Source organism: Chelonus insularis, unplaced genomic scaffold (genome assembly GCF_013357705.1).
Source record: "Chelonus insularis isolate UGA/USDA-ARS -01 unplaced genomic scaffold, ASM1335770v1 contig_12_pilon, whole genome shotgun sequence".
NCBI lineage: Eukaryota > Metazoa > Arthropoda > Insecta > Hymenoptera > Braconidae > Chelonus > Chelonus insularis.
Window position 1 is genome coordinate 232,094 of NW_023276370.1, and position 25,609 is coordinate 257,702.

At 29.6% G+C, this 25,609-nt stretch overlaps 3 protein-coding genes and 3 long non-coding RNA genes across 8 annotated transcripts in view; 5 read left to right on the forward strand and 1 right to left on the reverse strand.

Annotated features, from left to right (window-relative positions):
• Nucleotides 1-1,687: 1,687 nt before the first annotated feature.
• LOC118070165 (uncharacterized) lies at nt 1,688-2,594 on the forward strand. Its single transcript, XR_004690728.1, has 3 exons — nt 1,688-1,820; nt 2,259-2,344; nt 2,427-2,594. It is a non-coding gene; the product is annotated as an uncharacterized lncRNA (long non-coding RNA).
• A 758-nt stretch (nt 2,595-3,352) lies between these two features.
• Nucleotides 3,353-4,282, forward strand: LOC118070139 (uncharacterized). Its single transcript, XR_004690724.1, has 4 exons — nt 3,353-3,519; nt 3,600-3,710; nt 3,836-3,955; nt 4,077-4,282. It is a non-coding gene; the product is annotated as an uncharacterized lncRNA (long non-coding RNA).
• A 5,460-nt stretch (nt 4,283-9,742) lies between these two features.
• Nucleotides 9,743-10,803, forward strand: LOC118070101 (uncharacterized). Its single transcript, XR_004690721.1, has 3 exons — nt 9,743-9,984; nt 10,099-10,208; nt 10,299-10,803. It is a non-coding gene; the product is annotated as an uncharacterized lncRNA (long non-coding RNA).
• An 898-nt stretch (nt 10,804-11,701) lies between these two features.
• Nucleotides 11,702-15,581, reverse strand: Ero1L (endoplasmic reticulum oxidoreductin-1-like protein). The gene is made up of 6 exons (XM_035088566.1): nt 14,723-15,581; nt 14,446-14,649; nt 13,290-13,680; nt 12,864-13,215; nt 12,432-12,725; nt 11,702-12,297 (listed from the first exon to the last, which is right to left on the reverse strand). Exons 1-6 carry the CDS (start codon nt 14,825-14,827, stop codon nt 12,246-12,248), a joined length of 1,398 nt encoding a protein of 465 aa, XP_034944457.1. The 5' UTR covers nt 14,828-15,581; the 3' UTR covers nt 11,702-12,245.
• A 3,419-nt stretch (nt 15,582-19,000) lies between these two features.
• Nucleotides 19,001-22,601, forward strand: Acat1 (Acetyl-CoA acetyltransferase 1). 2 transcript variants are annotated; one of them, XM_035088759.1, is made up of 9 exons: nt 19,001-19,409; nt 19,487-19,633; nt 19,726-19,840; nt 20,563-20,756; nt 20,837-21,127; nt 21,198-21,386; nt 21,462-21,619; nt 21,697-21,813; nt 22,079-22,601. In XM_035088759.1, exons 1-9 carry the CDS (start codon nt 19,374-19,376, stop codon nt 22,350-22,352), a joined length of 1,521 nt encoding a protein of 506 aa, XP_034944650.1. In that variant the 5' UTR covers nt 19,001-19,373; the 3' UTR covers nt 22,353-22,601. The 2 variants fall into 2 exon arrangements, with proteins under 2 accessions (XP_034944650.1, XP_034944661.1); XM_035088770.1 differs by lacking the exon at nt 22,079-22,601 and having other exon boundaries at nt 19,007-19,409; nt 21,697-22,012.
• Nucleotides 22,602-23,246: 645 nt separating this feature from the next.
• bdg (bedraggled) overlaps nt 23,247-25,609 on the forward strand; it is a 39,587-nt gene continuing 37,224 nt past the window's right edge. The window contains exons 1-2 of one of the 2 annotated variants that reach the window (XM_035088734.1): nt 23,247-23,805; nt 24,057-24,625. The gene's annotated coding sequence lies outside the window, so the exon portion shown is untranslated. The remainder of the gene's footprint in view (nt 23,806-24,056; nt 24,626-25,609) is intronic. The other variant, XM_035088742.1, reaches the window with a different exon arrangement.

Here is a 25,609-nt window from a genome sequence, read left to right on the forward strand (position 1 = left end):
TTGTGTGCTGTAGGTAGTGAAGCTCGGGAAGGCATAGATCCAACTCTTAGAAAGGCAGTTAGAGGTTGGTATATAAGACATTATGAGTTCAAATGACATGTAGAATCAATGTTATAATATTACAATATACTATTATTTTTCTAGAATACGTTGAAAGTCAAACAAAAGTGAAATTATCTACAGGACAATATCATAGAGTTATCAATTTAATGTGTTCGTCACTCAGAGGAAAAATTGAGAATGCAGATGGAGTTTTAAAAAAAAGTGACAAGAAAGTAGGAAAAAGTCAAGAAGAAGTAGAAACTACAAATAAACAACATCAACGAAGCACCAAAAAAATAAGAAAAAATAACAAAAGAAAATCATCAATCAAAATCGATGAAAAACCTTAAAAAAAAATTAACCGAATAAGTTCATTCGAAAACTCATCAGACGATTCAAGCAACAATGAAGAGAATTCGACATTGCGACCATCACAGGATCACGAAAATATTTTTGATAGCGATAATAGAGACCAACTCAACGCTGAAGGTAGAATTATGAAGAAAAATAACGGGAAACCAGAAGAAGGCCAAGAAGAAATAGAAACTGAAAATAATATACATCAGAAAAGCATTGAAACAATAAAAAAGAATAATAAAAGAAAATCATCAATTGAGAGTGATGAAAAACCTTAAAAAAAAGTTAATCAGATCAGTTCATCTGAAAACTCATCCGACGATTCAAGCGACGATGAAGATAATTCGACATTGCGGCCATCACATGATCGCAAAAAAGTTCCTGACAACGATGGCAGAAATCAACTTAACACTAAAGATGCAATTACGAAAAAAAATAACGGGAAACCTGAAGAAAGCCGGGACATAACAGAAAATGAGAATGGAAAACATCAGAAAGACATTAAAACAACAAAAAAAAAGAAACCAAAAAAAATTAATGCAAAGAGTTCTTCAAAAAAATCATCAAGTGAGTCAAGCGACCATGAGGATGTTTTATTGCATTACGATTCAACAGTACAGAAAAATTCAAAACTTCAGTTATCTCCACCACTTCAAAACCAGGAAAATATTCAGCCGTCATCATCAGTAATTCCTCAATCTCAGCACTTCCCAATAGTATCTTCTGAAGTCAATCATTTTCCCAATAATCCATATCCTATACCACCAAATTCGTATTATAATAATAGCTCTTATCATCCAGCTCCTTATTATCATCCGGAGAATTGCCACCCCCCTATGTACAATTATAATTACGATAATAGTTATAATTTTAATAATAGAAACTATCATACCTTTAACAATAATAATATTAATAATAGTAACAATAGTGGCGTTTATGATAATAATAACATTTATAATGATCATGGTCCTACTATTACTGACTTATAAGTTAATCATGTTACCATTATGTATGTAATGCTAATTTTCAACGTCTATTTCAATAAATTTATAATTATTTTTAATGAAAAAATTAATTTTTTTACTATAAAAAATCGAAATCATCCTTCAAGAAACTATAATCTGTTTCTAAGAGACAGCAGTCTTTTTCCTGAAGACTGAAATCTATGAGACTGTAGTCTTTCTCTTGAAGACTCCAATCTCAGGGACTACAGTTTCTCTTTTAGAGACTGTAGTTGTTTTTTCTGAAGACTGAAATCTGTAAGACTATAGTCTTTCTCTTAAAGACTTAAATTTCCAAGACTATAGTCTCTCTCAGTGCCAAAAGCGAGACTGTTTCAGAGACTCGGGATCAGAGACTGATTATTTTATCCTGGGAACTGACGCTTGTAACATTTTTCAAGTAATATAAGTGAACGATATGTAAGTTTCAATAATTTGTATTTATTTTCAAAACACTTATTTAATTATTATTTAAGCAAAAAGTATACTGAAAGCTTCTTTTTTATTTAGAATACAATTCCATACGTGAAAAAATGATATAGATGAACAGTAAGATATACATTGCTAAAATAAAATTATACTTGTTTTAAAGTAAATTTTGATATGTAAACCGTAAAATTTACTTTTAAATGAGCAGTCGAAAATAACTTTCTGCAATTACGGTTTGCCACCGTAAATATTACTAGATGTATTTATAAATTTATCAAGGTCAAATATTTTACTATATGTCCTACTGTAATATTTTACTGGAGCTTTAATGTAAAAATTACAGTTTGGCCTTACGGGCGCACTGCTGATGGACAAAACTGTAATAATTCACGAGATTCTCAATCAATAATAACGGTTTATTTTTTTCAGTGTATGAAAGGGCAATTATTTCATCGATAAGAACAATTTTTGGCAACAGAATCAGGATTCGTGGATGTTGATTCTATTTTATCAGGGTAAAAAAAAAAGAATATAAACATAGATTAACTTGAAATTTTCTGAGATTTTTATTATAATAAACTTTTTAATTTTTTTTAGGCTGTTACACGTATGTGGAAAAAATTACGCCTACCTCGAAATGAAGCATCGAAAAATATACTACATAAAGTTTGGGCTATTTCTCTTTTACCGGTATATCGATTTGACGAAGCAATTACTATTATAACTGTATACACTGAACAACAGAGTGAACTCAATCAGCGCAAAATTACAAAATTCATAGATTATATAAGAAACTTTTACTTCGCAATGCAATGATTATATCAGTATACGGATCATCTATACGCACCAATAATATTTCAGAGGCGTGCCATCGTCATTTAGTACGAAAACTGGGAGGTATTCATCCTCCTCTACAAAGATTTATTCGTAAGTAAAAATTTCCATTTATTTTTTTATTTATTTATTCAATTTTTTTTGCTTTATTTTAAAGATCTTTTAGTTTTAAAATGTTTTTTTTACCCTTAAAATTAAAAAAAAAATTATTTTCTTGGATATTTTCAATATAATATAAAATATTACAGCTTACCTCAAGAATTACACAGATGAGGTGAAACTAAACTCCAAACAAATAGATGAAGGATTGATGGACAACATACAACGACAAAATAGACAACAGCAAATTGATTTACGAATTGAACAGCTTCAATTGTCATTACGATTAGGAAGGTAATTCAAAATTTTTGTAAAATTTTTATTTATATATATATTTATTTATTTATTTAAACATTTCAAAAATGATAATAATAAACAATCTTGCCTTTCACAGAACAAGTATTATGGATTTTGTAATATTAGCGATTCCACGACCAAATCGTGAAGACATTAATGTAAATTTAGATATCTTAGAATATAAGTAATTAAAATGTAATTTGAAGAAAGAAGGAAAGAAAAAAAGAACATAATTTTTATTATGTCATTATTATTTCAGCTGATAATGAAAATGAAATTGAGAATGATGACAGTGATGATGATATTGATAACAATCTCCCACAAGATGGAGAATTGCTGAGCCCGGAAGAACTAGCTGAACTCGAAGAATTAGCAGCACAATTAGAGCAAAGAGAAAGAATAAGAGATCAAGAACAACAGCAACAGAATAGAATAAATAATCCACAGCAATTGAATTGAGGTAAATATTTATAATAAATCATATGTATAGATATTAAATAAAATAAATATTCCAAGCCCAAAATTTTACTATGATTTCAGTTAGAAACCAAAAAGAAGGCCAACCAAATCATTTAATTACACGACGTCGTCGTGGACGAGCATCAAGAGCTGAAGAGCCTCAACAACAACATAATATTAATCCATCTAATGGTAAGACTTAAATGTATAATTATTTTTATTTTTTAATTAATAAAAATTATTTATTTTAGCTTAAATATTGAATTATAGGAAATTTTTAAAAGTACATAATTTTTTTTTTTAAAATAACATTTCAGATAATAACAACAATCACAACATGCAAAATTGTGTTGCTGTTAATCGTCGTCGTGGACGGCCATGCAGAGCTGAAGGATTTTTATCACAAAACGAAATTAATGCGGCTAATAGTAAGAAAAGTGAGATCTAAAATTATCTGTATTTTTTTAGTGGTATAATAAATTTAATCTAACATATTAAAATTTTAGTAATTCAAAAATTATTATCATTAATTAAAAAAAAAAACTATTATCATTTTAGATAATAACAAGAATCAACTATTACAAAATCCAGTAGTTATGAGACGCCCTCGCGGACGGCCACGACAAGCTGCAACTCCTGAACTGGTAGAGGATGACAACGCACCCAATCCACCAATATCCGGCATACCTTTGTGTATCATTTGTACTGAAAATCAAGCAAATGTTATATATATACCATGTATCCGTTTTTGTATATGTGCTGATTGTATAAGAAAGCACGAACACGGCTAGGAGCACGATGTCCTATGTGTAGAACATCATTCGAAACTACTTGTCGCGTTTACATGTAAGACAGCTTTTAAAATATTTTCATCATAAACTAAAATAATTTGTATTGGCGAAAAAATTTAATCCCGAGTTGAAGTTGGAAAATCGTCCACTCATGAAACTATTATTTCAGCTAATCATTATCGGCAAGGACAGCGCAACCTATTAGCAATTGAACGGCGTCGTGAGCAACCACTGTTAGCATTTAATCCTGAGTTGGAGTTGGAAAATCGTCCACTCATACAGAATCAAATTGATGATGGTCCATTAATACGAAGAGAACCTTCGTGTATTATATGTATTGAAAATTTTGCTAACCTGGTTCACATACCATGCGGACATGTGTGTATGTGTCAACATTGTACACGGGGCTGAAAGATATGACGATTTAAGATGTTTTATATGTAGAGCTATAATTATCTCGACTTATCGATTATATCTTCAAAACAGTACTTCGTTATTAACTCAAAAATATTTTTTTATTTTGTATTATTATTTATTAAAAATATGTATAATTTCATTTTTTAAATACCTTCTCTTTTACAAATTATATTGTAATCGTAATTTTTTTATTATCGCCATTATTAGATATGAGAAATTTTTTTTTTTTTAATATAAATCGATACGAATAACAACAAAAAATAAGAATTTTCGTTGTAATCATCATTTAGATTATTAAAATGAAAAATTAATAAAAACTATATTTTTAATCTTATGATTTTACATGAGAATTAGTCATTAAATGTATTGTATTTCCACTAAGAATATGTACTATCGAACAGAAATCACTATTTTCATGCGAAAATCTGTACAGTGCAGTCATTAAATAGTTGGAGATAATATTTATTTTTCAATTATATTACTTTTTCTCAAAAGTGTGTAAGATTTGTGTTGGAATATGAACAAAATTCAATTATTATTCTTTAGTTTATAATATCTTTAGTTTATAATATCCTAATAAACATTCTTACTCTCACGGTTATATCTATATTATAAGCGTGTGTTCCAGTGATGATGGAACTACGTCGTAGGCTAAGTTTATATTACACATCGATGTTTATATAATTTTAAGATAATTATTAGGACTGATTATATATATAAATATTATATAGACTAAGTACTATTCTCGTTAGTCCATGAGAGTCTCTCAGCCTGTGCAGATATGTTTTTTCGAGCCTTCTTTTATTAATAAAATAATTGAATAATAAATCTAATAGTTTACTTATTTATTCATTAGAATAAATATCATAAATCTGAATTTTCAACAATTTGAATATTTATAAATTATCAATTAATCAAAATAAGATTCATCATCACTGTCAACAATTAATTTTAAATATTCAATTTTTTTTGTATTCACAAGGTTCTGAACTTTCAAATTATTTTTATTGTGGTAATAAGAATATGTATTATTACTGGTCTCTCAGTGCTCTTTTCAGTTTGTGAAATATTTTACTATTCTTTTTGAATTTTTTGTATCATTCTATAAGCACTACAATAATACTTAACATATTACCCGTTTTGTGATTCATATTTAATTTCTTAAAAATTGACTGCGACGACACATTTATAATCTTTACTGTTATACAAATTTTTGATACTTTTTCAATAAACAACGAGTTCTTCTATTTTTCATAATTGAGAATATCTGTCTTTTAAAATAAAACTATCAAACTGCTTAATAAAAAAACGTTTATAAAAAATCACAAACATCATATCAAATAGAAAAACAAACGTACATAGTCATACGTATGTATATTATAAGTTACTTATATGTATATCGAGGAAAATGTATAGCCAAAAATGTTTTTGGTACCCTATTAGGACGCGACATTGCGAAATTAAAGTTAGGAGCTGTTATGATTGATAAAGAAAAATTTATTTATATGCAATTATGCGTAAAAACCAGTCTATTGAGAGTATTACGTAAAAACTAGTATGGCCTTTCACAGAACAAGTATTATGGATTTTTTAATATTGGCGATTCCACGACCAAATCGTGAAGACATTCATGTAAATTTAGAAATCTTAGAATGAAAGTAATTGAAACGTAATTTGAAGAAAGAAGGAAAGAAAAAAAGAACATAATTTATATTGTGTTATTATTATTTCAGCATATAATAACATTAAAAAATATATGTAATATTTTTCTTTTCGGCCTTCTCAAATTTAAATTAATTATCTTCAATATCAACCATTTTTGGTTATCAACAATCATTTTTTATGGAATCTGAATTTCAATGTATAATAGAATAGAAGTAAAATAATTATTATAACTGCACGAATCAACTTATGACGTATGGTATGATTCTAAAAATTTTTAACATCAGAAGACACGTTTACTTTAGTAGTGTCTCCAGTGCCAAGTTTATATGGCGGACGTTTATATGGTGACGAAGGCACTACCGCGTCTCTATTCTGCTTGAATCACAGTCTGTTGAGGTTATACACTTTAAAATTGCAATATCTTTATTATCATGACTTGAACATGCCATAAAAACTTCAGAAAACCTCATTAATTTACTTCAGAAATAGATTAAGTATGCTATTGTCTTTCAAATGTAACGACTAAAATTTGCTTAAGGCGAAACCTCAAGAAAATTCCCGCCCCAATTTAAAAATTATCGAATTTTATGGCCCAGGATTCTATGACGGATACGTTACAAAGTAATTTCTCTAAACACACATTAAAATCCAATTCCAACTTTATTATATACACAATTTACAACATATATTTATTCTATTCGAGATTTCCAATTGTACAGCTTTACAAATAAACTTTAACTTAAATGCCTTTATACTCGAGAGAGAGAGAGAGAGTTGATATCATAAAATCCCACCCCAAAAATGTCTACCCCTAAACCTAACCCCTAATTGGTCGAGCTACAACTCGTCCCAGGGTACTCTAGGAGCTAACAACTCCTAGAGGGCAGGCTTCAACCTTACCTAGGTAATCGACGAGCTACAACTCGTCAGCGAGGAGCTACAACTCCTACACAGTCGAAATCGTGAGCACCAACTCTCGATTGCTAACTAACACCAAAAGCACCAACTCTTGGCCGGAAGGCTACAACCCTCCGTGGTTAATCCTGGTGGCTACAACCTTCCAGGTCCTACTTTTGGAAAGCTTCAACTCTCCGGGGAACTAAAAGGCTACAACCTCTTAGCCAGAGCTACAACTCTCGTTGGTCTCGTCAGTCTAGAACCTCGGAGACAAGTGAAGTGTCATGGCAACAAAATCATCACAATATCTCTCTCTCTCTCTCTCTCTCTCTCTCTCTCTCTCTCTCAGATCTATTATGTTTCTTATGACCCTCTCTCTCTAAAACATGGTTGTAATAGGCTTTGCCGATAATTTAAATTTTGCACTACTCTACATGGGTCGATAAAACAATTTTACTGATTATCGATCTATTAGACCAATTAATTTTCTATAATATCGGCCTAAAAATATAACTTCGGTACACAAAATTAATTATTTTAAATAATGAATAATTGACCACGCCCCCATGTACAAGATTTAAGAAAATACAGATTTTCTTAAATATACGATTTTTTTTATAAAGTTAGTACCATTGTGAGGTTGCTATAGTATGGTTAAAAAATTGAGTTGGTAAACAAAATGTACAGATTATTGAAGCGCTGATTATTGATGTTTTCCTTACTTATAGAATTCAACTCTCAAAAAAGAGAAGAAAAACAACACGTTTACACTGCTTGTAATGTCACATATAGAGCTCAAAACACACTTAGACTTGATAATCAGAGACCAAGAGGTCTCAATACAACAGGTCCAAATACCTCGACGGTTTACACGAAACTCTAATTACAATTAATGATTTGTAAATATTGAGTTAATGTTGGAGCACGTTGAATAAGGAATCTCCAAATAGCTTCATAAGCGCTTGCAGTTCGTCTTTTACATAGTAGCAATAAGTTTTATATTTACAAATTGTAAATGTTTGGATATGAAAAAAAATTGTACGAGTCTCATACCATATCAGCTTGTCAAATATGAATAATTAAAAATTGAGATGCTGTCGGAATATTTAGTATAGACCGAAACAATTGGCATTCGAGTACTCGAAACTATATTTTGGAAAATATTTTATATTGAAAAATTACTAATTTTTGTCATTGGAAAGTATTTTTTACATTATACATAAAGAAAATTAATAAAAAACAATACTATCTTTATAATTTAATCATTTACTTATTAAAAATCGAAATTGGTTATTTGAATTATTGAAATAGAGTATCGACTCTAAAGAACAATATCGATCATTCGGACAGTAATCGTTAGTGCGTTTAATATTTAGGGATTATGGGTAAAATACGCAAAATAAATACGTCGTAAAAAACACGTGATTCTTGAGTTCGAATTGAAAAGTCGTAGTGAAATAAAGGAAAAAGAGTCTCATCAATTAATCATTGTTAACTAATTGCTAATATTCATACTCATCAAAAACAGCCCCCTTCTTCTGGGCTGTACAAAAATGTGCGCCAAACATAAATAACGACAATGATGAAATTACAAAAAGTTCTAAAATCATTAAACGCCAATTATTTAAACCTACGAATTAACAATATTTAAAATGAATTATTTTCTTCGGTTTTTTTTTTTAAAAAAAATTTAGTACGTTTAATGACACAATAAACATAACAACCAGAAATTTGGCGTGACTGTTATTTAGGTTTTATAGAAGCATGAAATTGTGAAAATATTGAAAATATTTAAGCCAATTATTAAATAACAGTCACGCCAAATTTCTGGTTGTTATGTTTATTGTGTCATTAAACGTACTAAATTTTTTTTAAAAAAAAAAAAACCGAAGAAAATAATTCATTTTAAATATTGTTAATTCGTAGGTTTAAATAATTGGCGTTTAATGATTTTAGAACTTTTTGTAATTTCATCATTGTCGTTATTTATGTTTGGCGCACATTTTTGTACAGCCCAGAAGAAGGGGGCTGTTTTTGATGAGATTTCACCATTTTTTGTACATATCAACTGAAAAGGAATATTTAAAAAAAAATAAATCTGTTCAGAAAATATTTTGATTATTTGTATATTCGCGCTCGAGCAAAATTAACTTGTTACCAACTTTATAATCTGTTAGTGAGAGAACTTCATAGCAATTAAAAACTCTGATCACCAACTTGATAAAAAAAAACGTATGATTGCTCCATGAATAAACTCTCATTTTACTCAATTTTTGCGCAACGAAATTTTTTCAATTTCGTATATTATGAATGAAGCAATGATAATACTTCATAGTATGCTTAATCGAAAGTCAACGATCGCTTTCCGAACAAATTCTTAATTTCAGCCCATGTTTATTTTATAATACGAAAAAAATTTTTAATTCAAAAATTATAACCTGCAAAAATCATCTTATAATTTGTATAGAGACACGGTAGTGCCTCGTCGTGACGTAAGGGCTGAATGGCGGCAATTTATGTTTGGCGCACGAGACACTACCGTATCTCTTGATTATACGACTATTCTATTAAATAACTTTTGGCAAGGATTATACAAATAGTTCGTTAATATGTATTTAATTGTAACGATTGCAATAAGGAACAATGGCATGAATACCAAATAGCGAGAGCATTCGAATACTATTAAAATTAAGACGGTAAGCTAAAAGCGAATCTATAAAAAAGTTTATTATGTATACTTTTTCAATAATTGATGTTGACTTTGCGTATGGTACAACATATTGAACTTCTATAAAATATTTTTTTTAAAGTATGGACAATATGAGATTTCCAAATGTCAATGTTCAACATTATGAAAAAGACGGCAATAGTACAGATATGATGATGACTGAACAGCAACCACAACAGGGGCGAAGGCCAGGTAAATATCTTAAGTGAATTCATAAATTACTGATACCTCGAATATCCTTTTTTTTTTCTTTATTAATCAAAGAAAGAATGTATATTCCAGTACGCAACAGACAAAAAAGAGAGCTAGGAACCCTCCAGTGCCAGGTCGTCCTCGAGAGAGACCTATATAACCTAGAGAAAAGGTGCGGTTGCACCGGCAGTATATCGTCCACCGGTTGCAAGAAACCTCTGTGTAATATGTTTAAGCTCTGAGGCTACAATAGTTATTTCACCGTGTGGACACATTTGTGCATGGCGACAATAAGAAGAATAAACCAACATAGTGATAATTCAGATGATGAAAATCAAGGACTGGAACGATACATGACATGCAGAAAACAAATAATTACGACTAATCGAGTATTTTTTTAGTTTATGAGTTCGAAAAGTTCAGGTTAATTATTCCAATATAATACTTAAGTTAGGTATGATTGGAAAAATTTTTACTAAAGTTAATTATATTCAAGTTAGTTAAGATTAAAACTATATTTGTTATTTAAAGTGAATTGATTAAAAGTTATTCGTTATTAAAGATAAGTCAACAACAAAATAATAGAGTGTTTAATGTCAATAGGATAGTTATTAGTTATTCAATCACTAGTACTAGCTTTTTCATTATATGTCAATACAATTTTCATACTTTTTTGGAATACGTTTCATAAGATTATTATAAAAATTGAAAAAATTCTCCAATTTTTTGACTAATGGTGAAATTTTGTTAATAATGTATGTATGTTATTATTAATAAACAATAATAAAATCATTTCCAAACAATGATATTCAGCACAAATGCTCTTCTCGTTAATCTCTACGAGAGAATGCGATCAAAAAATTTTTTCAAACATCTTAAAATTAATGCATAGGGAATTTACACGGCTTTTGGACTAACAAGGATGCCAGGATCGAATCTCACCAACACGATTTTTTCGGACAAAGTTTTTAATAAATTTCATTCCAGGTATATACTTGAATAACAAATCTGTATGAACAAAAAACCTTGAGAGTGAATGAAAATTTCTTTTTGTTTAAACTGATTTTTTTTCTGTGATAATAAGATCCTAATGAAGCGTTCAATAGGTTTACCCTTAATTTGAAAGGAAATTGCGACAGTATTCAAATCCCATTAAATATTGTTCAATGTTAATGCAAAGTTGTAAAGAAAAAAAAATTGAATAGGATTATAAAGTTTATATTAAAATCCTATAAAAATTTAATTTTATCCTCTAATAGGATCGTTTAAGCAGGAAATTAACGGGATTTTCTATACAATAGTTCATACACAAATTTCAAAAATTCCTTTAAAAGATTATTTATTAAAACATTTTTTATTCTTTAGACATAACTTCAAACTATACCTATAACATTAATGATATACATAATTCTTATGTATTAAATAATGACAAAAGATAGAAATATTCATCTTGAAACATAATATCAGTTCATATTAGTTTTGATAATATTAATATACAATATGTTACACCAGAAAAAAATGGACAAGCAAATCATTTATCACAGATAAAATTGGATTGTAACTGTTATAAATTATTAAATGAGAAATATCTATGTATTTAGTCGTTATTTACGTCTTTTTTAAGGTATATATTTGAGAAATTGATGAAATAGTAAGTGTACGTAGAAAAATAAATTCGTACTCAAGAGTATTGAGTAGTCAATTTGTAAAATATTTGTTTATAAATATTTAAAAAACGGAAGCGATAAACTGTTTGGGGTGTACGCAAAAATCCTTCCGAGAAAAAATCCTCCCGGAGTATTAACACAGTAATATTAAGATGATATTTGATAATGATAAGATGATAAGAAGGATTACTGAATAGTCAATTATTCACACATAATATCATGGCTATTAAAAAATAAAAATATCATTTGGATCGATAATTTTGTTAATTAAAAGTTTACGTAATCGATGTAAATTAATATCTATAAATTATTCTATGTTATATTTGCACACTGGTTTTATAAGGTTTTTTTTTTTCAATCTTGAATCACACTATCTCATCATTTGACGAAATTTTTCAAGCTCGAAAATACTTTCTGATAGTCTGTAATCAATAGTAATCAGTAATTAATATATATATATATATATATATTGCTTATATAATAATCATGCTTATATATATATATATATAAGCATAATTATTCTACGAAATGATTATTTACAAATAATAATAAATACCTTCCAAAACCGTTAATTAATGCAACAATTTCGGTTCTGTCAAGGTAAAAATGTTTTTTATTTAAATTATTTAATGTGGGAGACCATTTATCAAATTTTCCTGAGAATAATATTTTCAATGCAGTTCCAACACCGTGCGTTTGCAATTTTCCCCATAATTTGCATTTATCACATCCAACACAATCCATTATACGAGATATATTTCTGAAATGTTGCCTAAATTCTTCTTTCAATGCTTGAGCCTGAAGCCCGCCGTTAAACATAACAGACTCATCAAAATGATCAGAAAATGACCTGAATAACAAATAAATGATAAATATTTCAAAGATTGAAGATAAAAATAAATATAAAAAACTAAGTTGACTACATTTACATGAATTAATAATCAAATAATGAAAAAATAAAACAACGATTTATTCTAATGTAATTTACTTTATAACTGCAAGAATGTCTCTTATTGCCATTTTGGTTTCAGCATCTTCAACTTCATTGCCTGTATAATATTCTTCTCTTTCTAAATAAGGTGATGCCTTAGCTAAAGCTCTCAACTCCAGTAAATACAAGAAGTATAAATTATTCAACCACCCAGGTCCTTCACCTCCTGTGGTTTCAGGAGAAAATCTTCGCTTAAATTCTTGCAAATTAGGACCCCATTCTGTGTCACTTTTGACGAGACCCATGGAATTCTGACTAGATAATAAATACTTAGCAGATAAGTGAATATTTATGCTTGCATGTAATCCGGATATAGCTCGATAAAAGGCTCGTTTTTCTAAACACATGCCTAGAATAGAATATTATTGTTATTATTTATGTTAGATATAATTTAACAAGGTAAAGTACAGAGTATATGATTACCATTTATTTTCGATGTCTGAATAAAATTATGTGGTGATTTATCAGGTCTAAAACAATTTTCCATATAAATACTTCTCCATATTCTATGAGCACTGGGTCCCTTATAACCGGTATATCGTTCAGGATTAAGTAAAAGATCAACGTATTCACCATCCATTGTTTCCATTACACAAAAATTATCTTGAGCATCATCGTACTGTTGCCATCGTTCAAATTCTTTATAATTTTCCGAACTAATTGTTGTATTCAAATAACCAAGCTCTCGATCGTGATCTCTCGCCGTTTGCTCACAATCGTCTAACTGTGCTTCAGCTAAATATTTTTCAAATGGACGTTTATGAGCATGACCATTTGTAGGCAGCTCTCCTTTTAATCCTACTGGTATATCATCCTGTATGAAAAAAAAAATGTAATCATTGAAAGGCTGAAAGCCTTCGAGCGATGGCCGGGTGCATACCTCTGGTTGCAGTCATCACAATAAAATTATTATTATAATCATTAATTAAAAAACCACGACAAAGTTTCAAAATTATCGGAATGGAATTGTTTTTTGTGAATATTACAAAATTAAATTATTGTTATAACTCTCAATAGATATTACCAAAAAAATAGCAAAGAAATTGGATGATTAATTAATTGATTGAACAACGAGATATGGTTATTTCGTCAATGATATATTAATTAATTAAACATATTGTATTAGTAAATATTTTATTAGTTAGTATTATATAATATTATATAACATATGATATCATATGTAAAAATATTAACCATAAAAGAAATTTGGCATACGTTGATGAATTCTAATAAATGTAATTTTTCATAGTAACATAAAATATATATTGTTTATTATCCTTGCTCCGATTACGGATAGCTTTTAATTAAAGTAATTGAAAACAGAAATTAATAAATCAATAAAAATATATTAGTACTGTTCGATTTACAGATTACAGTAAAAAATATAGAAATTCGTACAAATATAAATAACATAGTCTTAGAATGGAGGTTTGTTTGTCATATAATAATAATAGAAGAACGTCCTAAAAAATTTCTTAACCCCTCATTGAAATGTTTATCTAATTTACGGCATTATTTAATTGATTGAATTTAAAAAAAATTGATCTTGCTAAATAGTATTAATATAATCGATACTTACAACTTTACAAGGTTGAACATGGCAATATCTAATTGCACATTTACTATCGTCTGCCCAAAATGGACATTCTTTTTTTAAATTAACTTTAAAAAAACGAAAATAAGCTCTTACTAGAAGACTTTGTAATCTTGGATATATTTTCATATTATTGAAATAATCTACCGTATCAACACTACAACTACAATCATCAATGGACCCTTTCAACTGTAAAATAATAAACATTACATAGTAAAGAAATACAATGAGCGAAGTTATAGATTTGAAAACATCAACTTACTTTACAAAAACATTGATCGCTATTATTATTTACATTAGATCCAAAATAATTGGCATAGCTGAGCGTCAAATATGAGAAAAATAGCCACAATATTGTTTTTGACATTTTTAATAGTTTTTTAACTGTTTTATTAAATAAATAATTTCGTATGGTTATAATTTGTTTAAACTTTCAACATTAATTCGATATTTCATTGATGTGTAATCAAAAGCGATTTTTGGACTGTATTTGATAACAACATATTTCACTCAAAATAACGTGAGTTTCACTCTTGATGCATCAAAATCTTGTATACTCATTAAGTCACGTATACATTTACGTCTTCTCACGTCTCATTTTTTTGACAATTCCTTGACATTATTTTGTATTTTTTCCAAATATTTAACACAAATTTTGATCGAAATTATTGTATTTGAAGAATTTATTAATTTTTTTATTGTCAAGTAACAACAATAAATCAATAATCAATGATTGTAATAAAAATATAAAGCATTATAGAAATTTTTTTTACTCTCTTACAGTTAACTTTTACTTCTCACTATCATCGATTCATTAATATTATTCGCTTATAGTATAAGATACAGATAATCAGTTGAGCGCTTACGTGGTTCACAAACTTTTTTACACGTAGGAGAAATCAATTTTCTCATTATTTCAATAAATGAAATCATTTTTCTTGATTCTTAAATACTTTCACCCTCATTTTCGTTGACAAACATGTGGATCACTGAATTCTATTTACAAAACAACTGTTAATTTCAATTATTTATTATCAAAAAAACAATAACTTAACAAATCTACTTTTAACGTATTTAGATTTGACACTGAGTGTGTACTAACCGACTAACGGAACAATCGTCAGAATCTTAAGGCTGGGCTGAAGTCAGAAAGTTTCCCGGAGTTGACTTTACGCCCTCGTGTTGTGCGGCAAAAGGCCGAAGCTTGACGTCAACTGAAATTGAGTAGGTAACAGGAAAATCGTTCGAAAAATGATAATTTTCAGGGATGCACTACAAAAAGGGAGCCTTAGGGTACCAAGAAATTTACAAATTTCAGAATAATCTGTTCCGAGCAAGACAGAGCACAAAATATATCTATCTATCTCCGTCTTATTTTTCAGAGCAGACTGCGAGTTCGAACAGTTGACGAGCAAGCACATTCCCCACCCTCTGTTACTAAGCCTGAAGCTTACGATATCTAAACGTAAACAAAGCAAATGAAAATATGCTAGCTCTATAGTCAGAAGGTTCGCCAGTTATTTTACCGAACGGTGTTCGATTCTAATTGCGGCAAAATTTTTTTTTTATTTAAATTGCATGTAATTGCAATTTTATCATGCCAAAAATGAGTTTTAAATTTCAATTTTTATGTAAAATTTTTTTTTCAATTAATCAATGACAAATGAGAAAATATTTGAACAGGGCCATTAACCTTTTTTTGTACAAATACATTGATAATAGCCTTTTTTAACAACTTATTAATAATAAAAAATTGTTTAAACAATCCGCGGCGAGTTCCGATACTTCGCCGGCAAGCTCGACCCCCACTTTCTGTGCCCAAGCCTGTAGCTTATAATTTTCAAGCATCGTTTATATAATTGGAACTATAATAGCTCAGTGGTTAGAGCCCCGACCTTTCATTTTGCTGGGCAGGGTTCGATCCCAGTCATAGGCAATTTTTTTTTCTGTATCTTGTTCAAGTGACTTTATATACTTATAAATCAATTCATATATTTTATTACATTATTCTTCCAATTAATTACGAAAAAAAACTTGTTTTTCTGAAAATAAGCTGAGGGTGAGGAACGAGTTACTATGAATTCTCTTTTTTAGAAAATGTTGTCTTTAAAAGACACTAGGAATTGATTTTGAACTTATACAAACAACCAATTATTGTATTTATATAAAATTTTTATGAAAAAAAAAAATTGGCTATAACTGGGATCGAACCCTAATCGGTAAAATGAAAGCTTGGTGTTCTACTCACAGAGCTAACATATTATCTCTGACATCATGTTTATGTTTATAAATTGTATAATGCAGGCTTGAGTACGAAAGGTGGGGATAGAGCTTGCCGGCGAAGTGCCGGAAATCCCCGTGGATTATTTCAACTACTTCTAAATATTTCTAAATTGCTTAAAAAAAAGCTACGTTCATATAGCTATAGTAAAAAAAGTGTTTATAACTCTGTTCATATGTTTTCCGACTCGGCGTCGATAAATTACATAAATAATTGAGAAAAAAAAATCAAATCGTTGGTAAGAATTCATTTTAGCATGTTAATATTATAATTACATGCAAATCTAACAAATGAAAAAGAAAAAAAAAACTACCATGACTGGAATCGAACCCTGCCCATCAAAATGAAAGATCGATGCGCTAACCACCGAGCTATTATGATTACAAAACATCTATATATGCTCAAAAATTATAAGCTGCAGGCTTGGGCATAGAGAGTAGGGGTAGAGCTTGCCAGCGAAGTGCCGGAACTCGCCACGGATTGTTTAAACTACTTTTCAATGTTGATAATAATATGATTAACTTGTTAATAACATAACATTGTTAATACATGTAAAGATGTATAAGTTGTTAAACACAGGCTATTATCAATGTATTTATACAAAAAGAAAGTTTATGGCTCTGTTCAAATATTTTTCGACTTAGCGTCAATAAATTCAATGAATAAAGAGAAAAAAAAATCAAATTGTTATAAAAGATTAATTATAGCATGTCAATATTATAATTACATGCTAATCTAACGAATAAAGTAGAAAAAAAAAATTGGTTATGACTGGGATCGAACCCTGCCCGGCAAAATAGAACTCTGATGCCCTAACCACATGGCCAGCATAATCTCGATATTGAGTAAATGTATATTTGTTTTTACACTACATGCTTGGATACGCCGACTTGGAATTGAGCTTCCTTATTAACATTTATACCTAATAAAAATGATACTAATGGATGAATATATGTATTTGAAGTCATTTGCAGGTATTATATTAATTAATGTTAAATGAGTATCATCATTTTCATTTATCCTAACTGCAATAGTCATCAAAGTGTAGGGCATTGTAAAGTGATACACTATGTTTACATCACATACATATATTACCCGTACACACACATACAGAATTTACTCGCCAAAATGCAGGGCACCATCAGTTCTGGATACGGATTGAGCATTTTTTCAATATGGATGACTGAGGTCATCTGCGAGCATAATGCTGTCACCTATCAGAATTTTTTAAAACTAATTTTCCGGAGAATATCATCTGGAATACAAGATTTCTAATTATTTCTAAATTATTCAATTTTATACTATGAATTGATTTTTTTAACATTCAGACAGGTGGCAAGGACTGACGCAAACACGAATTTTGGGCGAAAAACGTATAAAAATGAAATAATTAGTGATTTTTCATCTGAATGATGTGGCCGCCATCTTGAAATTTAAGCGCGGCAAGTCAATTCATAATTTTTTCATTATTCTTTCTAATTTTTTTAATAAAAATATTCACTATATACAAAAAATTGTTGTTTACGTCAGTCCGGCATTAATTCCTCTGTAATTTGGTACCTAATTTTATAGAAATAATTGTAAATTGGCGAAGAAATTAGAAATTTCCCGATCCCATGTATTTGGATAGGGGGAATCAGTTGCCTTTCTGACTTCAGCCCAGCCTTAATGATGAAAATGAACTTTTTTTTTCCATCCAACTCAAGATACAAGTGCTTACACGCTATTGGCTGCTCCAAAAAAGCTATCAGATGTGATCTGGCGGGAAATATTCAAGCTAAATATTCATTAAATCCTAACTTTACGATTAAAAATCATATAAATTCGTTAAAAATATTAATGAAATTATTTTTCATACTATATTATTATTAATAAAATTAGTATAAAATGATAATAAAATTTAAAATTCTAAAATAGTATATAAAATAAATTTATTTACTTAATGATAAATTCTGTAATAATTGTAATTAAACATAATAATAATAATAATGAAATACCATTATAAATTAACATGTGACAGCATTTAAAATAAAATTAATTTATCGTTTATGTTAAACAATACAACTTTTTCATTTCATGCAGACAAAAAAATTTATGGAGTCAATAGTTGTGGCCGCATTGACCCAACAACGACGCCTCTACCGATCAAGTAGGCTAACTTTGCCCAGATATCAGCGCGCCCAGTGGTAAAGCCTGGTACCCGCTGGCAAGCCAGTTTACCGGCAGTTAATCCCCAGCTTTCGTCTGTGACGCTTTAGCTGTAGAAAAAAGATTTTATATTTCCACGAATTCCGATTGTTCGGTTATTCTTCTACGATTTATTGTAGTGGTAATCCCCATTTAGCTCATAACCGCTACGTAATACCAGAAAGTAGAGCCCCTTTATGGTCGTGACATGAACAGATCACGAGCAGTTCGACTCAGTAGGTTATTCAGAATTCGTATATATTACACATGTTTACAAGCAAATTTTATGATCTCTTGGGACTTTTTGATAAAATATATAATATAATAAAACAAAATGTATGTATAATATAATTATATAAGAAAAGCCGATAGCAAGTCTTGTACATAGATTCAATCACAGTTTAGTACAACTTTGGATCCGTATGTTAGAATTCAGTATAACAAAATGACTAAAATCTTGTTTGCTTCTATAAATATGGTGGTAAGAAACAATAATAGCTATGATGAAAATTACTTTATTGGCTTAGTGTTTATTCATTCTTATTATTGATTTTCTAGGGATTCTACTCAAAATGTAGATTTTTTAGCACAACAATGCATCTGAATGACGTGGTTATATTAAGTGCTGTAAGAACACCAATAGGATCATTTATCGGTGCTCTTTCTTCATTACCTGCTCCGAAACTTGGAGCTATTGCCATACAGGTAGTTTGAAAATAAATTGCACCAACGATTATGTTTACAGTCAACATGTCCATTTTGGTCCAGATTTATTTACATGCGAAAAATTTGTACAGAATTCCATAGAACGTGCCGGCCTTGCTAAAGATCAGGTTCAAGAAGTTTATATGGGGAATGTTTGTCAAGCAGCAATAGGTCAAGCTCCAGCCCGACAAGCTGCTTTATTTGCAGGTCTTGTAAATTCCCAATAAAAAACAAAAGATAATAGTATTCCTTAACAGTTGAAATGTGTCTCAAATGTGATTATCGTACAATAATCTTCGTGTAAAGATTTACATCGAATAAATAAGTAGAAAATTCGGAGAAAGAAAAATTGTAGTTATTTTTTAAGCATTGACAAATCGAATGTTTTCAAAGAATCTTTTGAGATTTATACTGAGTGTTATGGACCAGCATTTATTTAAAAGTTCCAACATATCTTGATGGATTTAGAGTTATTATATACACATAAATAGTCTGTCTTGAAGATGAATGAACTCGGTCAGAATAGAAATATAGAATAAATTGTTGGGAAATTTCTTGAAATTATTCGGATGACATTACAAAATTCTCTGGTGTGAAATATGTCATAGTCATGATGGTGATTATTTAATTTTACTTACTTATTTTTTTGACTGTAATCGACGAAAATAAGGAATTCGATCCAAGTTGTTTTTAAAAAACAAGATTAAAAATTAAGATTATCTTTGAAATAGATTATTTTGGACTTATTTGGATTCATGAAATTTAAATAAATCAATACTCATGTTCAACTGATTTAGATCTCGAAAAAAATTAAAACAATCAAGTTTCTATCGAAAAATGTTTCACTATTCGATCAGAATATAATTTCTCTTTTTTTCAATATACCTAAATAATTAAATTAATTAATATGCCATAATTATTGAATACAGGTCTTCCTTCATCAACAATATGTACAACAGTAAACAAAGTATGTGCCAGTGGAATGAAAAGTGTGATGTTGGCTTCTCAATCATTACAATGTGGTCATCAAGATATCATTCTAGCAGGAGGCATGGAATCTATGTCTAATGTTCCATACTATTTACGACGTGGAGCAACTCCTTATGGCGGTGTTACCTTAGAGGTGTGCAATTAACATGTAAATAACATCATTCATTTTGATATAATTTATTTTAATAAATAAAAATAATTTTTTTTACATAGGATGGTATTGTCTTTGACGGCTTGACTGATGTTTATAACAAGTTCCATATGGGGAATTGTGCTGAAAACACTGCTAAAAAATTTAAAATCTCTAGAGAAGAACAAGATGAATATGCTATAAGTTCTTATGAACGTAGCGCAGAAGCTTGGAAAAATAAAGTCTTCCAAGATGAGATTGTTTCTGTTAATGTTCCACAAAAAAAGGGTCAGCCAGATTTAGTAATTGTTGAAGATGAAGAATATAAAAAAGTGAATTTCGAAAAATTTCGAGGTTTAAAAACTGTATTCCAGGTATAATGTTCCACTTTTTATAATATAAATAGTTAGGAATCAATCCTAATACCTGAGTATATAATTTTAGAAAGAAAATGGAACCGTAACAGCTGGAAATGCATCCACCCTTAATGATGGAGCTGCTGCGTTAATTTTAAGTTCATCTCAAAAAGCTCAAAAATTGAATCTCAAACCTTTAGCTCGAGTTATTGACTTTCAAGATGCAGCCACAGATCCAATCGATTTCCCTATTGCTCCTGCACTTGCTATCCCCAAGGTATTATCAATGATTATTAAAATAATTTTTATATGACATTCTGAATGTTGAAAACATAGAAAATTTAATTTTCAGTTACTTGAAAAAACAGGTGTGAATAAGAATGACGTTTCTATGTGGGAGATTAACGAAGCATTCAGTGTTGTTGCTGTAGCTAATCAAAAACATTTGGGCCTTGATCCCACTAAAGTTAACGTCCATGGTGGGGCTGTATCTCTCGGCCATCCTATTGGGTAGATTGCTCAAACAAATTATTATAAAAATAATAAATGGTGTATTGCAGTTATTTATTTGAATGCATTTATTACAGAATGTCTGGAGCTAGAATTATTGTTCATCTTGTTCATGCTTTGAAAGCTGGTGAGAAGGGCGTTGCATCTATCTGTAATGGAGGTGGTGGTGCATCATCAATTATGATCGAGAAACTGTAAGTTTAATGTTGTGACAAAAAAAAATCAAGTGAAGAGAAGGTGATATATATTTTTGTTAAAAACTATTAAAATGATTTTTATACATTTTATAATGAAAACTAGAATATAAATATTGCATTTATTTTTTGATGTGACATATGTATAACATTGTTTATGCAAATTTTTAAAATATACATGTTGAAATATTTTTAATACTGCATATAATTTTTATACATATTTAATTGTTGTAATCAGCAGAATAAATCGATGGTAATGCCATAGGTTGTATCCAGTTCCATTACTTCCACGGCTTAAGTTGTTTACAAAAAATCCATGCTCATTGTGTGATATTATAAAAGATGAATTGAAACAAAAATTCTTTGGTCGCTATTCACTTGAACAAGTTGATATTACTGCACCAGGAAACGAGGGATTATACGAATTATATAAATATCAAATTCCAGTATTATTTTTGGAAGATCATTACCTTTGTAAACATCGATTAGATGTTAATCTTTTGGAAAAACGCTTGAAGGAGTTTGAAAAAAAACGATAATATTTCATATAATTGTTATAATTCAAAAAAGATCTGTTTAAGTAACTCTTTGGACATAACTGTTTGAAATTTCATGTTATAATTAAATTTAGTGTGAATGATCCATTTTAAAATAAGAAAAATCTTTCTACAGTCTGAGCCTGATAATTTTTATAGATAAATGTGAAATGAAACAATTGTCCATATTGACTTTTTCCATACCTCACAATAATTTGCCGGTAAAACTATTAAGTGTGGTTACATGCATAATTGTTATTTGTAAAGTTGTAAATAAGAATCAAAGATCATTTGGATACTAAATTATACAATAAAAAAATATATTTATTTAACTTTAATGAGCCAGAGATTTTTTATCCAATGATCTAATTTAAAGCAACAGATGACTTAAAAAATTAATTATACATTCTTAGTACTATTTATATAATTTTACCAGCAAAGTGTCGATATGTCTCCCACAATGAATTGTTCCAATTTTGAGCTGATTGAAATCTAGAAATAGAAAAACCTTTAGCGTATTTGATACTTTTATCTACAATACTAACTGAAGATGTGAAATAAAGGCAGCAGGTATCATGAGCGTGATTATTGACAGGTAGATCCTGCTTTATTCACGAAGTAAACCTCAAATTTTTTATTTTCTGGTCAATAACCAGTTTGAACCGTCCAGTCGTTGGTTGTGTAGTGCCACCGAGATCCAAGGACATTGGAAATAGTGAGAAGAATGAGCGAACAGGTCCCAAGATTTCGACGCCAATGGGACCAGTAAAGGCTGTGATGCAGGTCTGTACATATCCAGTGTGTTATATGTATACCTATACAAGAAGAGGAACACAAGTTTCTTCAGACCCCTATTTCTATATGGTATGTATAGTCGTAAGTCCCATATGCTACTTCTCTCTTTCTCTTACTTTTTCCCTCCCTCACCAATCTCGATTCTTCACAAGCATACAGTCTGCCTTGTACGTTTCACCACCAACTATCTTCATCTTTCTTTATATTAAACTCTCTTTTGCTTACTTGTTTATTTGCTCGACCAACTCACAGCTTATTTTCTTCCTCTACTACCATGTTATACTTATTGCTTTCTCCTTTTCTTAGCATTTGGCCAATACCTCCTTCTTTCTTCTTAATACTTTCATCTCTGTTCTGACCACTCCACAAACAATTCCCTCTCTAGACCACTTCTCCCTTTTTATCGCGCTCTCTCGCCTGTTTCTCGTCCCCGTATATGTGAATCGGTGAATGCACGCGCTACGAAGAGGCCCAACCAGTCGTACTTCTTCAGTGCCGCGCCGGCGTGTTTTATTTTATATTGCTGGACGTGAATATTGTAAGCGTGTTAATATAGATAAACCTTTTTAACTAGGATTTCTATCACTTGTGGTTATCTTCTGACAGATATGATTTAAGTGTGAACAATCAATTTTATATTAAATATTGTGCAATTTAAACAGTGAGTCAAAATCTACAGGTTATTTATTCCCTCAAGTACCGTAGATCGCTTCAACAGATTGCAAAAAAATTTTTAAATACAAAGAGAGATAAAAAATACTCATGATACTAATAAGAACTGGAGCAGAAATAAACTTTACACCATTTGAATTTAGAACCAAGTTCAATGTTACTTCAAACTTGTTGATCTCACGTAGAACGGCTTCTGTTTTATTGTAAAAGGATCGGTGAATCATTTTAGGAAATTTTCAGCTACCACCCATTGTGTGACACATTGTACATATATAGTTTTATTTTGAAAAATATCCATCATGCGTGACCGAGTACTGATATTGTGTTGAAAATGATGTCAATCTAATAAATGAGATCTTTCTAATTCTTAGATTAAACTTGCATTATTTGTACAATAATAATAATCATTATTATTAGTGGAGAATTTAAATGATTCAAAGACACGGACTTGTGCTGGTGTAAGAATTAATAATAAAACAAAGTGGACGATTGCGTGTCCGAGCAGGTCATGATGGAAACCAAGTGGGTCCATTATTTTTAGAATTCTTTAGAGTGTTGGCTATCAAAAGACGCATTTTATTAGTTTAAATATTTTAAAAGTTTTTTAAATATAATTTTCAATCGGTAAAGGATAAACAGTGTATCAAACGTCGTTGAAATATTTATAAATTTCTTACAGTTCAATTGGGTTGTTTATTATGGCCGTAATCGATGTACACGTGTCGAATGCATCGAGATGAAATGGTTGATCAAGAAGTAAAAGGAAGACTCAATCGAAAAAGATTTGACGTCATTAACCGAAGATATAGGTAAGATAGATAAATACATTTTTATTTTAGCAAAATATGATTTTAAAAAAAGATGTCAAAAAGCTTGATGGTCTTTAATATATGTATATTTTTGGCAGTTAAAATTTTTTTAATCATGTAACTCATCAGAAAATAAAAATTCGAGAGGTCATTGACTCATTAGACAAACTGACTATATAGAATGAAGAACTTTCTTGTCTATGCGTCATATTGATCCTGTACTAATAAGACTTGTCTGTTTATTACATTTATAATTTAATTGATTTTATTTATCAAAACTTTTTTATAATCAATGTCGTTACCCCTGACTATCGGTTATCTGACTATGCCATTATTTTTCTCAACTAAGTGAAAGGAGAGTTGCATATCAAACGACACACTAACACTTATACAATTTATTGTCTTATGTATTGTCAATTATACTAAGCTTGAGTAAATTTGATTGATATTTATATGCTTATTATATGACAATCTTGACCAATTGACTGCAGTTTACAGACCAATTTACTACATGTAGTAATGAATAAGGAAACGAGTATTTTTATTCTTAGGGTGAGTTATTATTGTTTTTGAAGCATAAATAAAGATTATTCATTTGTCCTGCGAAACATCGACTACCCATTAAGGGAATTGTTTCTTGGTAGGGCTTCATGGGTTGCCTTGGTTAGTAAAAAAAATCAATGTCGAGGTAAGTGCTCGTCGCTGTACTCTAAGCCTGTACTTTTACATATTGACTTTATGCAAAAAAAATTAAATATTCAAAGCATCAAGAAAAAATTCTCTCTTCTTGTCAATATTCATTGAAACTTTTTATTAATTTTAACTAAAAAATATAAAACTTATTTTTGATTTTTTAAAGATCGATATCTATTTTGATAAACTTATTGAGTATTATATCTCAGGTTTGGAATAAATTTTTTTTAAGTCTTTACCTTTCCAGAGATTATTAAGATTGTGAATCACGAAAAGTGTAGTTGGTGAATG

Excerpts from the sequence above, each read along its gene's own strand:
- Ero1L (XM_035088566.1), bottom strand. The coding sequence starts at position 14,827 with ATGTCAAAAACAATATTGTGGCTATTTTTCTCATATTTGACGCTCAGC. Across the intron at positions 13,216-13,289 it reads TCAGACATCGAAAATAAATG|GCATGTGTTTAGAAAAACGA; the intron begins GTAATCATATAC and ends ATTCTATTCTAG. Across the intron at positions 12,726-12,863 it reads GACATTCTTGCAGTTATAAA|GTCATTTTCTGATCATTTTG; the intron begins GTAAATTACATT and ends TTTGTTATTCAG.
- Acat1 (XM_035088759.1), top strand. The coding sequence starts at position 19,374 with ATGACTAAAATCTTGTTTGCTTCTATAAATATGGTG. Across the intron at positions 19,634-19,725 it reads TTGGAGCTATTGCCATACAG|AATTCCATAGAACGTGCCGG; the intron begins GTAGTTTGAAAA and ends AAATTTGTACAG. Across the intron at positions 21,387-21,461 it reads CTGCACTTGCTATCCCCAAG|TTACTTGAAAAAACAGGTGT; the intron begins GTATTATCAATG and ends TTTAATTTTCAG.